The 19947-nt window shown below is 36.3% G+C and overlaps 1 protein-coding gene across 1 annotated transcript in view; it reads left to right on the forward strand.

Annotated features, from left to right (window-relative positions):
- HMCN1 (hemicentin 1) overlaps positions 1-19947 on the forward strand; it is a 456859-nt gene that overhangs the window by 113573 nt on the left and 323339 nt on the right. Inside the window, 2 exon segments of the mRNA XM_025430103.3 lie at positions 7449-7607; positions 9155-9277. Coding sequence (XP_025285888.3) covers positions 7449-7607; positions 9155-9277 — 282 coding nt within the window.

Below are 19947 nucleotides of genomic sequence, written 5' to 3' on the forward strand. Positions count from 1 at the left end.
TTTTTTTCATTGCTTAGAGTTAGGCTTGTCTAGGAAACTAGTATAAACACTAGTTCAGTGAAAATGGATGCTGAGACTAGAAGAATTGATGAGTTGACTAGAAGAGAAATAATAAGGCATGGGTGAGAGCCTGCTCTGAGATTAGCTTCCTAGTACTCTGACCCCTTGTTTGATGGGCATTTTCCCATTAGGTTTTGGATAGGGACCTCATTTTTCTCCAACTCCTCTCAGGGTTTAAAGGTTCGGTTTATTTCAGTGCCACTCCCACATTGTCTTATATTTAGAAAAGACAGCATGATAGTCTCTGTTTTATTACTCCCTGGGCTGATAAGATTTCTTTTCATTCTTATTTTATCTTGCTTTTCAGGAATTTATTTTTTAAACACAATTATCACTAACTCTGAAGTTACAGTTTTTTTTTCTTTAATTCCAGGAGTGACATTTACTGTAAAAGTTCACATGCTTCTGTTTTTCCAGTACACATTTTTTTTCAATCTGAAGTATATTTGGCAGCTTAGTAAATTGTAACCATCGGTAGAATGATAAAGATAAAGTGAATACCAACATATCGAGCAAGAATATGCCTACTAATATAGATAAGTTATATTTCACAGTTCAAGTAAAAACACAAAATTAAGTCAGGCTCTTCTCACTTTACATTTTCGTGTATGTGTGTAGGTTTATGTGGTTTTGGGAGATACGTTTACATAAGCATGTTTGTTTTCTTTTGTTAAATATTCAACCTGACAGCATGCCAGGATTTAGAGAGACGGAGACCGAGAGACAAAGAGACAGAGAAAGATACAGAGATATGACAGGAGGAGTTAGTTTTATATACTACTAAGAATATACATATATAGGCATTTGAACTTTTAAGAGTCTTAGCTCTGGAATTATTACTTGAAAGGAGATGGGCTAGGCTTGGGTAAAGCCCAGGCTGAACACAGAAAGCTTGCTTAGGCTGTGTCAAGATTGCTTTTGCTACCAGTTCTTAGCAGGAGAGAGAGTAAGGAGTCGTCAGGAAAGCTGCAGGTTACTTTGAGACAGTTGTCCCAAATGCATTAGAGGAACTGTAAAAATCTGCCACAGGAGGAACGATGATCCATAGTCAGAAAAGTTACTGCAGCTTAAACAGGAAACCCTTCTTGTTCAGGACCGTCATAGCCACAGTTTGCAAAAAGTGCAGGTATTGATTAATGCAATGTAGTGTCAATTAGATGTACATTCCTGAGGTCTTTTATCTGTTGTAGCCTTTTCTTTTTCTTTTCATTACATCAGGTATATTGCCCTGTAAATTGTGATAGTGGTACCGGGAATAAAAAATTAAGGAATTTTTAACTTTTCAAAAAAGAAAAAAAAAAGATTGCTTTTGCACAATCTCATTTACCCATTTACTCACTTTTCATTCATTTATCCCTTCATTAATCAAACCACAATGGAACACTAACTGAGTTCCTCAAGGAACAAAGATCAAGTGGGAAGAAACAGATAAATTATAAAACAACAAATGCTACAATAGAAGAATGAAAAATATTCGGTGGGTATGTGGAGAATGAGAACCTTTTTTTCCTCTGACAGGCTACTTGCTTGTGGTCACAGAGTTGATGAAGGTTGTAAAATGCCTCTCTGGAGTTTGTACAAAGTCTCAGGCCAGAGAGAATTGAGTTCTAATCTCTGTTCTTTCACTTAGTGGTTATGTGACCCTAGGAAAGGGGTTTTCAAAATTTAGTGCCGTGGCAATGTAATGTGCTAAAAATGATACCTACCTCATCAGTTAATGTAAAGTGTGTAATAATATAGTGGATATGACAATACTGTCTTAGTGCTTGGCTTAGAGGAGGTATCCACTGAGCTATTAGAAGTAGAGTGTATTATTACCAATAAAAGGGTCAATTAAATTAATGAGGCTTTTCACAGATTTACGTTCATCAGTTCTAAATTTCTCCATTGGGCAGCCCAGGTGGCTCAGCGGTTTAGCCCCTGCCTTCAGCCCAGGGCCTGATCCTGGAGACCTGGGATCGAGTCCCACATCGGGCTCCCTGCAAGGAGCCTGCTTCTCCCTCTGCCTGTGTCTCTGCCTCTCTCTCTCTCTCTCTCTCTGTATCTCTCATGAATAAATAAATAAAATCTTTAAAAAAATAAATTTCTCCATTAAAGATGTTTTATGAAATATTATTTTACTTTTTTTTCCCATTTGGTATTCAAGTCAAAACATAAAATGTTAAGTTTTTTTTTAAAGGACTACTGTTTTTTTAAGTTTGGAACTAATGTAAAATAGTTTGTTTTTAGCGTTTCAGTCACAGTCCCATTTTCTCCAATTTAAAAATCTGCGCATGAGTTTGACACAGATCAACCTAAAATATCTGACTTTGTGAGGTTTATTTATAAACATGGACATTTTGACAATAATTCTCTTTAGTCCTCTTCTGCCAAAACTGAGTTTAAGATTCAGATGATCAGTTAGTGATTTGAGAAACACTATTAGCAAATCTGTAGGACAAGTTTCATATATATATGGAAAAACTTAATGAACTTTTAGAGTAGGTTGTCATTTGATTCCTGATCCTTAGTAAATTAAACAATTTGAATTTTGTTTTTAATAACTTCTGCCAGCAAGCAAAGTTCATGGAAAACTTTTAGATCAAAGCAGCAGTCTTACAAATAATAGTCTAGAATGAAGCCTATATAACTAAACCATTCTAAAGCAGTGCTGTCTGACAAAAATATGATGTGAACTGCATATGTAATTTTTAAAAACAGTTTAATTTTAATAAAAATTTAAACTCAGTTATATCAAAAATATTATCAACATGTCATCAATATGAAAAATTAGAAAAATTCTTTAGTTTTTCAATTTAAATTTTAATTAATTAAAGTAAAATCAAATATTTGGTTCCTTAGTTTCACTAGCTGTATTTCAAATGCTCAGTAACCACTCAAGGCTTGTTTGTGGCCATTGTATTAGATAGCACATATCTAATGTATTCTAGATCATTTTAATGATTATTTATTATTTAAAATGATTAGAAATTCAAACTCAAGTGAGCTCTTATAAGGATATAACATTATACTTCTTTAGGGAAAAAATACATTTTTATTTTCAAGACCATGCATCCATATGAGATAGATAAATAGTTTCACTAAGATATAAATTACAAGAAAACATTTATTTAATTTTCAGTTATCCACTAACCTAGCTAAGCAAAAAGGTAATAATGTAAAAATATTGTACTGTTTTGGAAAGAGAAGAGTTGTTCCTGATTAATTAGAGTAAATTTGCACACAAGTCAAGTGGCTCAAAGACTGCCCTTTACTATCTGGACAAGGCTTATCATTTTTGTCATTCCTAGCGTATATCCCTGGAGGTTTCTTAGCGTTCTGATTTTTGGTCCATAGAAGACTTCTCCTAGCCTCTTGATATTAGGTGACAATTAGCAAGAGGCAATTAATCTCTCCTTAGGACCATTTTATTTATTTATTTATTTATTTATTTATTTATTTATTTATTTATTTATTTATGATAGTCACAGAGAGAGAGAGAGAGGCAGAGAGAGACACAGGCAGAGGGAGAAGCAGGCTCCAGGCACCGGGAGCCCGACGTGGGATTCGATCCCGGGTCTCCAGGATCGCGCCCTGGGCCAAAGGCAGGCACTAAACCGCTGCGCCACCCAGGGATCCCTTAGGATCATTCTACCACAGAGCTAGCTGTATTGTGTATTTGGCCATTCAACAAATGCTTGTGGAATGGGTAAATTTTATATTGTGATTCACATTCATGTGCATGATGTCAAGCACAGAGGAGGAATGTTTCTGTTTAAGCTTCTGAAAATACAATAGGAATTTAGTTTTTTGAGCAGTCCAGAATATTCATTACATTTACTTGAAGTTGACTTCAAGTAAAAATTATTCCCATGCAAAATATTAAATATATGCAACATATTAAAGCTATTAACATTCCCAGTAGCTATTTCCCACATTCCTTTTTTTTTTTTTTTATTTCCCACATTCCTAGTACACAAATGCTTAAGCAAGGACATTTTGAGCAGACGATAATCCCCCCAAATAACTATTATGCAGAGGAAAACATGTTATATCACTGAAGTATAAAGCATTCTAGAGTAAATCTGAAGAGTGAATTATATTTGATGGGAAAAAAAAAGAGAAAATTTTAGAGAGGGAAAGGCATATCATCTCAACCTTAGAAGGAAAATAGTTCAATTTGTCAAATGTTTACTCAGCAATTACTATATGACAGCAAATACTATGAGCTCAGGACTTAAAAGACTTGGCAAAGTGCAGTTACAGCTTATAGCAAATGGGAGAATTTAGCCATGCATATATTGATGAGGAGTGTTGATGGTGGAAATGGAGTAGTAGAAAGATAAATGAAAATACTAAAGACATTACAGTGTAAAGAAAGGGCATATTCAAAGAACAGGAAATAGTCTTAGCTTAAAGGAAGCAAGTTATGGTGGGGGAGCAGTAGGAGATAGGAAATTAGAAAGAAAATTTGATTCAACACAAGTAGTGAAAGATTTTAGGTAAGAGCATGATCTAGATAGCTCTTTACTTCAGGAAAAATAAATTTTGGTGGTCGGTAGGCAGAGCAGAAGGTTAGATTGGAGACTATACTCTGAACAAAATCAATGATAAGAGTGAATTATAGGAAGTAAGGAGGAAGGGAGGAGACTGATTTATGATGGAAGTAGAGAAATATGGTTTGACTACTGATTAGATGAAGGAAGAAATCAAAATGGCTTCTATTTTGAGCCTGATTATGGAGGCAGGTAATTTGATTAACAAAAATAAGGAAGATATGGTTGGGGAAAATCTAACGAGGTCTACTTTAAAACCATGGAATTGTGGAGACCTATAGAACATCTAGGAATAGATTTTTTTTAAAAGATTTATTTATTTATTTATGATATACATAGAGAGAGAGACAGAGAGGCAGAGACACAGGAGGAGAGATAAGCAGGCTCCATGCTAGGAGCCCAATGCAGGACTCGATCCCGGAACTCCAGGATTGTGCCCTGGGCCAAAGGCAGGTGCTAAACCGCTGAGCCACCCAGGGATCCCAATAGGAGTAGATTTTTTTAAAAAAGATTTTATTTATTTATTCGAGAGAGAGAGAGAGAGATTGGCAGAGACACAGGCAGAGGGAGAAGCAGGCTCCATGCAGGGAGCCCGACGTGGGACTCCATCCCAGGTCTCCAGAGATCACGCCCCGGGCTGAAGTTGGCACTAAACTGCTGAGCCAACCAGGCTGCCCTAAGAGTAGATGTTTAACAAACTATTGAAAATGTAAACTTGGGGGTGCCAAAAAATAAATTGGGTGGCTCAGTTGTTTGGGCATTTGGCTCTTGGTTTTGGCTCAGGCTATGATCTCATGGATTGTGAACTTGAGCCCTGAATAGGGTTCTGCACTTGGCAGGGAGTCTACTTGAGGATTCTCTCCCTCTGCCCTTCCCCTCACTCTCTCACATACACATACTCTCTCTTTCTCTCTCAAATAAATAAATAAACAAATAAATAAGTAAATAAATCTTTTTTAGAAATGTAAACTTAGAATTTCGAAGGTAAACACAGTTTGAAGATACAAGTATACAAGTTTTTGAGAACAGTATTATCTACTAAACTAAATGTCATGAACACACATGTAAGTTATGGTGGAGATAGGTGATAAGTCCTGCAAAAATGGGAAGGACTGTTAACTGAGTAAAATCCCTGGGAGTCCGCAGCTGACATCTTCTCAGATGAAGATCAGGTTACTACAGCGTTCAGTCCCCTACCATTAACAAAATGACCTAGTATTTCATGAATGTCTCAATTTAAGAAGCATTTCATAACAATTGGAGGTCTGTTCCAACTCATTTAATAAATGGTGCTCCCAGCCTGTAAGTTTTGAGTGGGATCCAAAGCAAGGAAAGATTCTCCAGTTTGTCCAAACTGCAGTGTAAACAGTTCAAATGCCTGGCTCTTTTGACCCTGATCAGTTCTATGGTGCTCAGGATATTGTATCACAATCTGAGACTGTTTGAAGCCTGGGGAAAGCCCCAGTGGAAGAGTCAAGTAGAATCTCCAGAGTTTAAAGAAAAAACCTTATCTTCTTCTCTTTTTGAGAAAGAGCTCTTACTGATTCTGGTGGACTATAGAACCATAAGGCCTCCCCTATAACTGCAAGCTCTCTTGCTTTTTATTTGATTGTTTTTTTCTAGACCATGAGTTCCTTAAGGACAAGATACTTTAGCTTATTATTCATCTTTGTGTATCTAAATCCTAGCAGGGTGTTTAGTAGTTATTGATTGCTCAAAACATATTGGTTGAAAGTCCATTCCCTTGGCCCTATAGTTATTGACATCTATACTAAGGAAATAATCAAACATTATATATATATATATATATATTATACATGTCTATAAAATAGATTTGTATTTATATATTTACAATAAAGGAAAATTAGAAAGAGCATTAATCAATAGTAGAGAAATGGTTAACTAAATTACGGGATACAAATAGAATATTATGCTATCATTAAAACCTGTGATTTTGAAGAACATTGGATATAATCCTAAATTTAAAATATATAAAAATATAAATACAGCATACTTACAGTTTTATCTATAAATTTTGAATGAAATAAATGTGACAAGAATTCTTTCTAGGGTGAGGACTATTTTTGTTTAAGAAAATATGGTGAACCTATTCAAGTAGGAAATGAACACAAACATCATGTGTTAGTAGGTCAAATGAGGCAGAATAAAAAGAATGACAAAGAGTGTGTATTTTATATGAAGTGGTCATAGAAGTTTTCTCTGATAGGTAACATTTGAGCAAAAGCTTGAGGTATGGGAGAAAAAGTTTGTTGGCACGAATGATCCAGTTAAGGAAGAATGTTTGGCAACGGAGTAGAGGGAGGGAAAGCCACAGGAGCCATGTTTTTGATTAGGCACATGTGAGTAGTTAGCCTTAGCTGTGCCCAAATGATTCCTTCACTGTAAAGGCAGGGCATGTAGCTAGGTTAATAGATATTGTGGTGGGAGTTCATGGAAGTTCTCTTCTGATTGCTACTGTCTTCTCAGTACAGTAAAACCAAGGTCATCAAATAACGGATAAGAAAAGAGGGATGTATGAAATAGTCATGTAAGGGAATGGGAGAGTGAATCCACATTTAATTAGGAAAAAAGTATATAACAATTTCTATTATTTTGTGTATTTGGGTGAATTTATAATTTATCCATAAACACAGGTTTTTCTATCCACACATCACTTTATATAGTTTCCATTTCCTGGTAACCAAAGTGACTAATCCACTGGCAAACTGATGGAAAATAAATGTGAAGAAAACTTGTTTCGTTCTAGAGCTTCTAAAACAACTTGTCACAACCAAAATATTCCTTTCTTTTTTGTTGATGAAATAATTCATTTTTTTCTCTGCTCCTCAACAGGGTGGTGGTGATTGTCCAGAAATGAGTATTGGAGCTATAAAAATTGCCTTGGAAATTTCTCTTCCTGGCTCTTTCATCTATGTTTTCACTGATGCACGGTCCAAGGATTATCGGCTCACTCATGAGGTGCTCCAGCTTATCCAACAGAAACAGTCACAAGTGAGTAGAAGTCAGCCCCCAGATTTTCTATATGAATATAGCTGGAAGGAATTCAGGCATACCTTGGAGATATTGTGAGTTCAGTTCTGACCACCACAATAAAGCAGATACCACAATAAAGTCAAGTAATTTTTGGTTTCCCAGTATGCATTTAAGTTATGTTTATACTATACTATAGTCTCTTAACTGTGAAGTGTTATCATGTCTTTAAAAACCAATGTATATAAAAAAAATAAAAACCAATGTATATAACTTAATTAAAAATAGTTTATTGCTACACAATGCTAACCATCATCTGAGTTTTCAATAAGTCATACTGATCACAAATCACCACAGCATATATACTAATAATGAAAAAGTTTGAAATATTGCAAAAATTACCAAACTGTGACATAGAGACATGAAATGAGCAAATGCTGTTGGGAAAATGGTGCAGATAGATTTGCTTGATGCAGGGTTGCCACAAACCTCCAATTTGTAAAAAACAAAGTATCTGTGAAGCACAATAGAGCAAAGTGCAATAAAACAAGGTATGCCTATGTGGCATGTGAGAGGTTGCCTCTCCTCTTTGACTATTCTTTGTTTTTTTTTTTTTTTTTTGACTATTCTTTGTGTGGCAGATGTCAACAATTACAACTATTGATCTGTAGATATGTACTCCAATATGTATGTGTTGTTTAATTTACACATATTAAATTGGTATGTAATATTTGTACATATTAATATTTTTTAATACAGAAAGGAAATGATTGGGGATTAATGAAAGTTCTTCTTACCATATTATCTTTTTAACAAAACATAGACCTAACAAAAAAGACCTGTGTCTCAAATATCACCTCCTATGTAGAATCTTGTCTGAGCCAGTGACTTATTGTGTCAGTTAGCTATAGCTGTATAACAAATAGTCCTATCTCTCAATGGCTTAGAACAGTAAGCATTTATTTCTCACATAGTTGCATGGCTCTTTAGAACTAGATGATACTTGCTAACTTGTGTGTCAGGAGAAAGTTTGGGTTTGACTTACCTAGGCTGATCTCTAGGGTAACTTGACCCTGCCTCATAGGTTTTTCACCCTTTTTTGGGACTAGTAGGCTATTTTAGGCATGTTCTTCTTATAGCCAAGGAAGAGGCACTAGAGATCAAGTGGAAATACACAAGACCTCTTGAATGTAGGCTCAGAACTGATAGAATGTCCCTTTGCCTTGGGCTGCTGGCCAAAGGAAATCACATGTCCAAACTTTAATTTGAAGATGATAGATTAAGCTCCACCTCTCAAGTAAGAGGGACTTCAAAATCTTTTGCAAAGTGCATGGATATAAGGAGAAATATAGACATATTATGTATATGTATGGTATTACATTTATATATGTATATATATTATAAATGTATGATTTTATTGTATATAATTAAATATTATTATATATATAATAATGTAGTTATTCCACTTTACTAGTAGCATGTTAACACCTAATAGGTACTCAATAAATACATATTGATTTCTGAAAACCCTTTAAACTGTCTTCTTTTTTTTTAAAAAAAAATCATAGGTGGTATTTGTGCTCACTGGAGATTGTGATGACAGGGGCCATATTGGATATAAAGTCTATGAAGAAATTGCCTCTACAAGTTCTGGTCAAGTGTTCCATCTGGACAAAAAACAAGTTAATGAGGTCAGTTTAATAAAGTGGGTCTACCTAATTACTAACTACCTTACCAAAATTAGGCCAACCTAATTGTGACAGATTTGATTTCAAAATGGTTTGTAAAGAGTTTTGTTTCTTGTTTTTTCCTAGTCCATAGGTCAATAAAGGCATGAAACCAATGTGAGGAAGTATAGATTTATATAGTATTAGTTTCTAGACTATCTTATTCTATACTGAAATGTTATTTAGATTTAAGCATAAATGTATTTAAAATTCATTTAGTAGGGATTGGACATTTTTGTAGTTCTTGTTGTTTAGGAAGGTCAATTTGTATTTCTAATGAACAACTTTTGGATAGCTGGTAACATAAAGTGTGATGGTTCACTGAAGTAGAATATGAAAAAGTTATTGAGCAAAATTCTAATGATGTTTGATCTTTAAGAGTAAAAAACTGTATATAGTTAACTAAAAACTTCCATGTTAATAAAATTGATAACTTATATACAAGAAAATCTTGATATTTTCTAAAGAAGTGTTGAAGTCATTCTGTCACAATTTTTTTCTCCTTTTTTGGTACTTTCTTGTGGCCTCATTGTGATAATAACATTTTATTTATTTACTTATTTGGCTTCCACTTAAGTTTCTAGGAACATGCCAGTACAAAGAGTAGGTCTTCTGTGGGCCTAATTCACATTTGATTGACGTGGTTATTGTATCTATAGAAGTTCTATTAATTTTATGACAGACTCCTTTGTGTCTTGAATGAAGTGGTTCAGTAAGTCCTCTTATTATTATATCATGGTGGAACTCAAAGGAAGTTGCAAATTTCTAGAATAATATCTAGTAAAAATATTTTTATTAACATGATATACAAACTTGGAAGGTCATTTTAGTGTAAAAATGTTTTTGTTGAAGAAATGGTCCTAAGGGGGTTATGCCTTGAGTTCATATTGTGTCCATCAAAGAGATTCAGAAAGGCCTTGGCAAGGCTGACAGCTACAGGGGAAACCTTTAGAGGTTATTTGCATAGACATTTGCATGAGAATTTGGGAATCTGGGAAGAAAAGCACTGGGGAAGAGTGATAACTTTCTCGGGAACTGGATCTCTTGTCCCATCGCATAGGGTTGTGTTTGACCCGAATGAAGGAAAAGCTTTCCTCCAAAAGTTGTTTTTAATTTAGAACGGTGTAAGATTCTGGGGTACAGTCAATATTGTCAGCCCAAAGTAGGGTATAAGTGAGGAAGAGCATCATTTTCTCTTGCATCAGTGAGAACAAGCACCTGCTTAGGGTGTTGTGAGGTTCTGGATTAAAAGTGACAGAGGTGTTCAGTGCAGAGAGATGGGGAAAAAGATGCCATGCCCTGTGGACATGGATGGTTTCTGGCAGAAGGCACCAGAAAAGAGAAGAGGTAGGAAGAGACAGGGCTTGCACCTGGGGCATTTGAAAGAACAGTTGTTCAAACCTCTATGCAGTCAGGCACAACTTAGAACTTCCCAAAACAAACTGGATGAGCTTTTAAGGAGAATCATAGGAATTAGGAGTTGGGCCCTAGAGCTAGAAAATAATATGGTGGGTCTCATAAATGTAATCCCATTTATATCCACATACCCAGGGAAAATTGACTTACACAATATTGAAAATACTGTAGTCAAAAAAAAAAATACTGTTGTCTTAAATGGAGAAAATAAGCCCTACAAAGGAACACACCTTAGTTTTTTTTTTTTTTTTAAGATTTCTTTTATTTATTTGAGAGAGAGAGAAAGAGAAAGAGAGAGAAAGCCTGAGTAGGGTAAGGGAAGAGGAAGAGAGACAAACAGACTCCCCATTTAGTGAGGAGCCCTATGTAAGTCTCCATCCCAGGCCCCTGAGATCATGACCCCAGTCCAAAGTCAAATACTTAACTGACTGAGCCACCCAGGCACCCCACACTTTAGTTTTTAAATAAATGACGTGATGCATAATTTTTATAGTCCTAATACTTTTTAAAAAGATTTTATTTATTTTAGAGAGAGAAAGAGACAGCACTGGGGGTATGGGGAATAGCAGAGAGAGTCTCAAGCAGAATCCGCACTGAACACAGAGCCCCATACTAGGCTGTTTCGTGGCTGTGAGATCATGACTGGAGCTGAAACCAAGAACTGGACACTTAATAGACTGTGCCACCCAGGCATTCCCATAGTCCTAATAATTTTTTAACAAGTATGACAATTACCAAATAATTTACAAGAACAGTTTACAAAAATTCGAATAGAAATTTAACCTACTGATATTTTAACCTTGAAATTTAGCTTAGGCAGAATAGGACTAGAGAGAAGCATTCCTAAAATTGTCCAGTTTTATTAATTGGAGTTCAATACCAATATGAATGAGCTTTAATTTAGTTATCAATCATGGCAATTCCAACTCCTTCACCAGTCAGTTCAAGAAAGGTCATCTCATGTACTTTGGACCACTGAGACTCAAGAGGAGTTTAGCTAGGGGCATCTTGGAAGAGTTCTCTTCTAGATATTATCCTATACTGATGTGAATCCCAGACCTGATGCAGGCATCTTCATACAGTTCTGAGGATTAAACAAAAATAAGGGGGATTTGGATTAAATCCACACTCAAATCACATCCTACTGCTAAACCTCCAGATGTAAGGAAATGATGTTTTTGCTTATGCCAATTAGAGTTGAGCATTTAGTTACCTAAAGATAAATGCATTCTAACTGATAAGAATTCCTTTGTGACATGGTCTCTGTTAGCTCCAGTTTCCTAATTTGTAACATGGAGATAATAGAACTATCCATTTTGGAAAGTCGTTAGAAGATTAAATGAGATAATGCAGGTTTCAGATGAGGTCCAGTACAGGGTAAGTGCCTAATAAATGTTAACTAGTATTTTTATAATCCTCGTAATGTTGTTATTTTGCTTTCAAAATGGAGAAAATGTGCCACTATGTTTGTTAGAAACCAGATGGCTAGCTGTTGCTAGGAAATAAATTTACCCAAATGGGAAAAGGCTGGAGAGATGGTTTTCTTGTTTCCTGTGTGAGAAAATATATTGTTAGGGGGGTACTGGAAACTGTATAAGCCAATGTTTCCCCTAAAAAAAGCTACGACAGTGGAAGATTTTGTTAACAAAAACTAGAGAGACAATGTTAAAATTGGATTTGCAAAATTTTTAGCATATAATTTGGCCATTTTTTTTCTCACTGCTCAAAATTTTCTTTTTATATAAACATAAACTCTAGGAAAAACAGATGGTATAGTGATAGTTACACATTTAACAGATGTGAGAAGTGCAGGGAAGCCATACGTGTTCTGAGTCCTTTCATTTTACTCAAGAGTGATTTTACATCTATTTCTAAAGGAAATTGTGTAGTATTGCATACACTGTGTCCTCTTAACCTAGTTCATCAGTTTCCTAGTAGGGTATATTTTGTATCAACTCTCTTGAGATAACTTGAAGTTTCCCCTTTCTTCCTGTTTTTTTAAAAAGTAATAATTAAGTATGATATCTTTCATCTTTATTTAACATAAAAAAGTGAAGAAATTATTTGGCCAGGCATCGGTGGTCTGTAAATCATCGTATGGTATTACATTTTGGAAACACAAGTTAAGACAATCTCAAGAATGTACTTAAATAATTCATCTTTGAAGTTGGAAAAGGAACTAAAAACTTTACTCCTCCATTTCTTTGTAAACTGAGTTACTGTCAATCGATCTAGTTAATACTTCTTAGGTATAAGAAAAGTCCAACTTTGAAATCTTAAAGTTACCCACAGATGTTATATTCTTACATCAAAGAAGCTAGCACAAAAGATCCATTGTTAGTTGGATAATATACTTGTTCTGAGTTTCTTCATTCTTTCTCCTTACCTCTCCCAACTCCTGTCTACAAACATTCCCTTCCAATTGCCCTTCCCCCTCTGAAAGAACCTTCCACCTGGACATATTAGCTGTAGGGATTGGTGTTATTTCTCACTTGTAAGTAATGCTGCATAGTGGGCTGTGTTATTATATCAGAAATAAGTTTTATTAAGTAAAGGAATAATTGTCAAATAATTTCTAATTTTAAAGGAGGTAAATGATGATACTTAGAAGTCTCTCAATAAATCTTTTTTTTTTAAGATTTATTTATTTATTGATGAGAGACACACAGAGAGAGAGGCAGAAACATAGGCAGAAGGAGAAGCAGGCTCCCTGCAGGGAGCCCAATGCAGGACTCAATCCTGGATCCTGGGATCACATCCTGAGTCTGAGGCAGACGCTCAACTGCTAACTTATTTCACTTAGCATTATATCCCCAAGGTCCATCTATGTTGTTGCAAATGACAAGATCTCATTCTTTTTTTCTTAATGACTGAGTAATATATATATATATATATATATATATATATATATATAGCATATGACATCTTCTTTATTCGTTCATCTGTTGATGAACACCTGGGTTATTTTCATATCTTGACTATTGTAAATAATGCTGCAATAAACATAGGGATACATATATTTTGTTTGAGTTAGTGTTTTTATTTTCTTTGGGTCCAGTAGTGGAATTACTGTATCATATCATATTTCTATTTTTAATTTTTTGAGGAACCTCCATACTGTTTTCACAGTGGCTGCATCAGTTTGCATTCCTACCAGCAGTTCACATGGGTTCTTTTCTCCACATCCTTGCCAGCACTTGTTATCTCTTGTCATTCTGACTGGTAGGAAGTGATAACTCAGTGTGGTTTTGATTTGCATTTCCCTGATGATTAATGATGTTGAGACTTATTCATGTACCTATTGGTCATCTTTGGAAAATGTTCTATTCTGGTCCTCTGCCCATTGTTTAATCAGATTACTTACTGTTTTAGTGTTAAGTCATATAAATTCTTTATATATTTTGGATATTAACCTCTTAAGAGGTTGTAGTTTTATCAGTAAAATTAGAGATTTCAGCCTCCTTAATTTGTTCAATGAATGTTTGTGGTATTTGATGCTAGCCATCACTCTAATCGATGGGGACAGCAGAGGCCAACAAGGTGCTGTCCCTGTCTTTAAGGAGTCTAGAGGTAGGAGAGGGGATGTAATGACAGGTACAAGGTGATGATAGCTGATGAAGACAACCCAAGCAACTCAAGCAGCCAGACACTTCACTCAAGGAGGACCATGGAGACCAGAGCATACCCTCCGTTCCTTGGGATCCTAACTGCCATTGCGGTGAAAGTAGACAGGGGATATCTCTGAGTTTGAACCAGTTCTACCACTCATTAGATTCATGACCATGGGTGGGTTATTTACCTCCTCTGTTCTTCAGTTTCTTCCTTGATAAGACAATAGCACAAACCACAGAAGATTAAGCAAATTTGGAAGTTTCAGTAGTACTACCAGGACATAATGAAACTTTGAAAAAGATACTACCATTTGTTTTTTTATGTGTATTTTTTCAAGTAAAAAAACTGAAAACCCCATTTTCCCCTGTCCTCTCTTTCTCTTAATAATAGACTTGAGCATCTGATCTAAATTTACTATCCTCGGGGCTCCTGGATGGTGTCTTGGTCAGGCCTTGACTCGTGGTTTTAGTTCAGGTTATGATCTTAGGATCTTGAGATCAAGCCCTGTGTTCTGCCCTGGGTGGGGAGCCTGCTTAGGATTCTCTTTCTCCCTCTCCCTCTGCCCCTATTCTCTAAAATAAATATATAAATCTTAAAAAAAAATAAATTTACTATATTTTATCAGGGACTGAAAAGGCCACTGAAATACTTTCTTCTTTCTTTGAATGAGTGGCAGAGAGTTGAAAGTCTAGGACATTAGGAATCTCAGGTCCAAACCCAAACTGTCCCAACAGCTGCTTAAAGTCTACATGCTCTGGGAGCTTATTATCATTTTCTTACAAAATCAAGAGGAGAGGGGAGGTCATCCCAGAATTTTTACTCTAGGAATAATAAAAGAATGATGCAGTCTCATGCAGAGGCAGGGTGTCAGCAGTCATCTGGGCAGAAAATGGGTAGCTCACTCAACAGGGGCAAAATAGAATGAACTATTAATGAATAATAGTTTAGCAAGATGTGGGAAGGGCTAAGGGCAGCCAGCAGAGGATGCTGAATCCCCAAGATCCAGCAACAATGGAAGAGAGAGCTTGGACCAGTACCCAGGAGACCAAGCTCAGGGCTCATGAGAGCTGATGGCATGTGATGGGCAAATTGCAGCTCTGGAGGAACAGAGCCAGAGGAACAAATATCCACCCCCACTTTCCGCATCCCTTTCAATTCCCGATGGCTTTTCATTTCCTGATGCCTTTTCACTTTCTTCAATCTAACTGGAAGCTTGGAGACCAAGGAGCCCTATTGAAGTAGTTCATAAAGGTCAGTGTCCCAGGGCACAGAGCCTAATACACAAGGGTAGAGAATGGATCTAGATGGGCAAAATGAAAATATTCATCACAAGCGGTATTGTGTGGTAGTTAAGGCTCTAAGCCTCGGACCATGGCTTATATCCGAGCCATATGTCTTTAGACAAGTTGCCTGTCTTTTCTGTCTCAGTTTCCTCATCTATAAAATGGGGAGAGTGATAGTATGTACCTCAGATGGCTGTTGCGTTTAGCACTTATCGGTATATATTAACTGCTAATATTTTTATTTAGTGATACACATTAGTCAAAATATTCCAGCAGCCTCTTTTAGAATTTTCCCTAGGGGATCCCTGGGTGGCTCGGCAGGTTGGCGCCTGCCTTTGGCCCAGGGCACAATCCTGGAGGCCCAGGATCAAGTCCTGTGTCCAGGCTCCTGGCGTGAGGCCTGCTTCTCCCTCTGCCTGTGTCTCTGCCTCTCTCTCTCTCTCCCTCTCTGTGTCTATCATGAATAAATAAATAAATAAATATAAAAAAAAAAGAATTTTCCCTAAAACAAAGAGGGTCCATCTGTGCCAAGATGGCCAAAGGCAGCATTCTATAATGGGAGATTCTGGGGCTTTAGAATAGGGAGACCAGGGTTTGAATGACTTCCCATCTTTAGCTTTATTTTTATTTTTTTTATATATTTTTTATTGGAGTTCAATTTGCCAATATATAGTGTAACACCCAGTGCTCATCCCGTCAAGTGCCCCCCTCAGTGCCCGCCACCCAGTCACCTCATCCCCCCCACCTCCCCTTCTGCTACCCCTTGTTCGTTTCCCAGAGTTAGGAGTCTCTCATGTTCTGTCACCCTCTCTGATATTTCTCACTTGTTTTCTCCCTTTTCCCCATTAATCCCTTTGACTAATTTTTATATTCCCCGAAAGAATGATACCGTATAATGTTTGTCCTTCTCCGATTGACTTACTTCACTCAGCATAATACCCTCCAATTCCATCCACATTGAAGCAAATGGTGGGTGTTCATCATTTCTAATGGCTGAGTAATATTCCATTGTATATAGAGACCACATCTTCTTTTTTTTAATTTTTTTTTTTTTTTAATTTATGATAGTCACAGAGAGAGAGAGAGAGGCAGAGACACAGGCAGAGGGAGAAGCAGGCTCCATGCACTGGGAGCCTGATGTGGGATTCGATCCCGGGTCTCCAGGATCGTGCCCTGGGCCAAAGGCAGGCGCCAAACCGCTGCGCCACCCAGGGATCCCAAGAGACCACATCTTCTTTATCCATCTTTTGTCCATCTTTAGCTTTATGTAGTTTTATATAACTTCTCTGAGACTGTTTCTTCATGTGAAAACAGGCATATTAATTACTTTCTAGGACTGTTATGAGGTTTAAATAAAATAAGAAATACCTATAGTGAGCTGAATGGAGACCCAGGAGAATGGAAATCACCTAGCCTGCAGGTTCTTAGGAAAGGAATGGTTCCTTTGGCAAAGAGATCCTGGGAATACTCTTACCCTACAGAGTGCTCAGAAGGAAAGAGGTATTTTGGTGAGCCCCACTTTACAAATAAGTGTCTGAAGGAGAGTGGACTCAGAACTACTGTAGACTTTTGTAAGATTCTTGAACTTTTACAATTTCCTTGTATTTGTCATTTTTCATATTATCACATCACAATAAAATGTTAAAAGGGTTAAACTGCTTATTTTATGAATATAATAATGTCAATAATAATCTTAATAATATAAGTAACCCTTACAGAATGTTTCTTATTGCCAGATGCTATGCTCAGTTCATTTCTCTAAGCCTCATAGGCCTATGGCCAATACATAATTTTTTTTTGTTTTAATTAAACAGATGGAAACATAAAGTACACATGGCTTCATTTAACCATATTAGTGACTGATAAAGCACTACTGCTACTACTATAATAAACATTCTATGCGAAGTTCCAAGAGAGTCAATTTCATTCCCCTGCCAGTCCTCCTGGAGTCAGATTGTGTAATTGCAGCTACAGAGAGGAGACAAAAGTAGGGAGTGTCCCTGGGTGCCCCTGCAGGGAAAGAGAGGGAGGTGATTTGGATCTCAGAAGTGTCCTAGACTGAGCAATAGTCAAGTCCTGGAGGTTCTTTTGGAGGAAAACACGATCCTCTCTTCTGTGTATGATAGTAATCGAGATTCTAAGATGAAGAAAACACCTTTATTTTTTCCACTAAGGAATTTCCAGTGAGAAGGAGGAGTCAAACTCACTAGATATTTCAGTAGAAGTAGGTAAAGCCCAGGACAGTTTATTTAAATTTTATTGAGGCATAATTGGCATATAATACACTGAACATGAGTAAAGCATCCCCATTTAATAAGTTATGACATCTGTAATCCTCACCACAGTCAAAGTAAAGAACATATCTGTCACTCTCAAAAGTTTTCTTATGTCTCTTGTCACTCCTTTCTGCCCCTTTCTGTATGACCCACCCCTAGGCAACCACTGGCCTTTCTATCATTACAGATTAGTTTGCATTTTTTAAAATGTTATATAAATGAATTCATACAGTATGTACCCCTTTTTGGTCTGGCTTACTCCACTCAGAATAATTATTTTAAGTTTATCTATATTTTATTTTATTTTTTTATTTTTAAAGATTTTATTAATCTCTGAGTGATTGCATGTAAGCATGAGTTTAGGGGAGGAACAGAGGGAGAAGGACAAGAGAATCCCCACTGAGTCGGATGCCCCACATGGCTCCATCCCAGAACCCAGGATCATGACCTGAACCCACCCAGATGCCCAACCGACTGAGCCACCCAGGTGCCCCAAGATTCAACTATATTTTAGTGTTTAACAGTAGTTCATTCTTGTTATTCCTGGGTAATATTCTATTTTATGGATATACCAAAGTTTGTCCATTCACCTGGTAGTGGACATTTGTATTGTTTCTAGCATTTGGCTATTACAAATAAAGCTGCTATAATTGTTCATGTACAGGTCTTTGCATGGACATATGCTTTCATTTCTTTTGTATAAATACCAAAGGGGAATGACTGGATCAGATGATAGTATGTGAAGTAATAGTCTTACACACCCATTCCATAAAAAATCTTAACATCTTGGCAACAAAGTGCCTCATAGATGAGAGATTACTGGATATATTTCTTTTGCTAGTTTTATACTCATTTTCACTCTTTAATAATGATATTAGAAAGACTGTAAACCTTACTGGGGTGTGAATTCAGTAAAGCCCTTTTCTGCTGCTTTGGCCAAAGACCCCTTATGACTAGAATTCAGACCAAGAGCTTTGTGTATACAAGCTCAATGATGAGACTCTGAAACCCAGAATTTTGAACAATTAATATTCTGGAATGAGGCATCTGCCATTTTGTTTTTCCCTCTTCTGAGTTTCACTCCAGACATTATTTCAAAAACATAACCTTACTGCTGACCTTGAAAATAAGTAGAAACAGGTGTTTCCTCTGAAATGTGAAAATGTATCAGAGACAAATATAACATTCTAGAAAGCTATAGGAAATGTTTGAAAACAATGCATAAATGTTTTCACTTATTCCTTCTTTGAAATCACTTAATTAAATGGTGAAAATGAAGTGGAGAAATCGGGCTCAAACCTTAAAATAATATGAAGTCTTACATCCACAAACCCACCAAAAAAGGAATATTTATCTTAGTTCCCTAATGCTTTCTTTCTTTATTACCCAAAGATTGACATGTTATCCTCCTAAATATATGCTGTCAACTCTAATACTCCATTCATATAGTTACCTTATCACTCACACCCAGGAGTCACTAATTAGATCACCAATACAGTTAAATGAAACCGTGTATAATTTTTGTTTAGAATAAATAAAACATAAATACTTAATTTATTGTTTAAAAATTATCACTCATAGACCTCTAAGCATGTGAACAATATTTTAAAATGTGATTTACATTGTGCATAGTATGTAATATTCTTTGCAAGTGGAGGAAGAAAATCACTCTTCTCAATAGCATCTTAGTTTAGGCAGAAGTTACCAAGAGTAAAGCAGAGCTCTTCTGTCCTGCGAAACAGTGAGGAATGGGAAGTGGAGACTGCATTGTTTAAAAGGATAAGTCTGTAAAAAATGAGAATGACTATCTTCCATTTCAGCGTTTCATGTATTGGTTTGGGGAACTGTTTGAAGGACTAGTTATAAACCATAGTGTTCTATGTGGGTGGTGGGAGTCATATTTACAAAATGAAAACTCACTGCCTATGAAATGTAGGTTTCAATGTGAGAGTGTTATCCCACACTCTTTCATAAAACAATCATATTTGACCCCTGGTATTACTTGTCCATAAAATTTAGGAAACAGAATGGAGATCACTTACTAAAC

This window comes from Canis lupus, chromosome 7 (genome assembly GCF_003254725.2).
Source record: "Canis lupus dingo isolate Sandy chromosome 7, ASM325472v2, whole genome shotgun sequence".
Taxonomy (NCBI): Eukaryota; Metazoa; Chordata; class Mammalia; order Carnivora; family Canidae; genus Canis; species Canis lupus.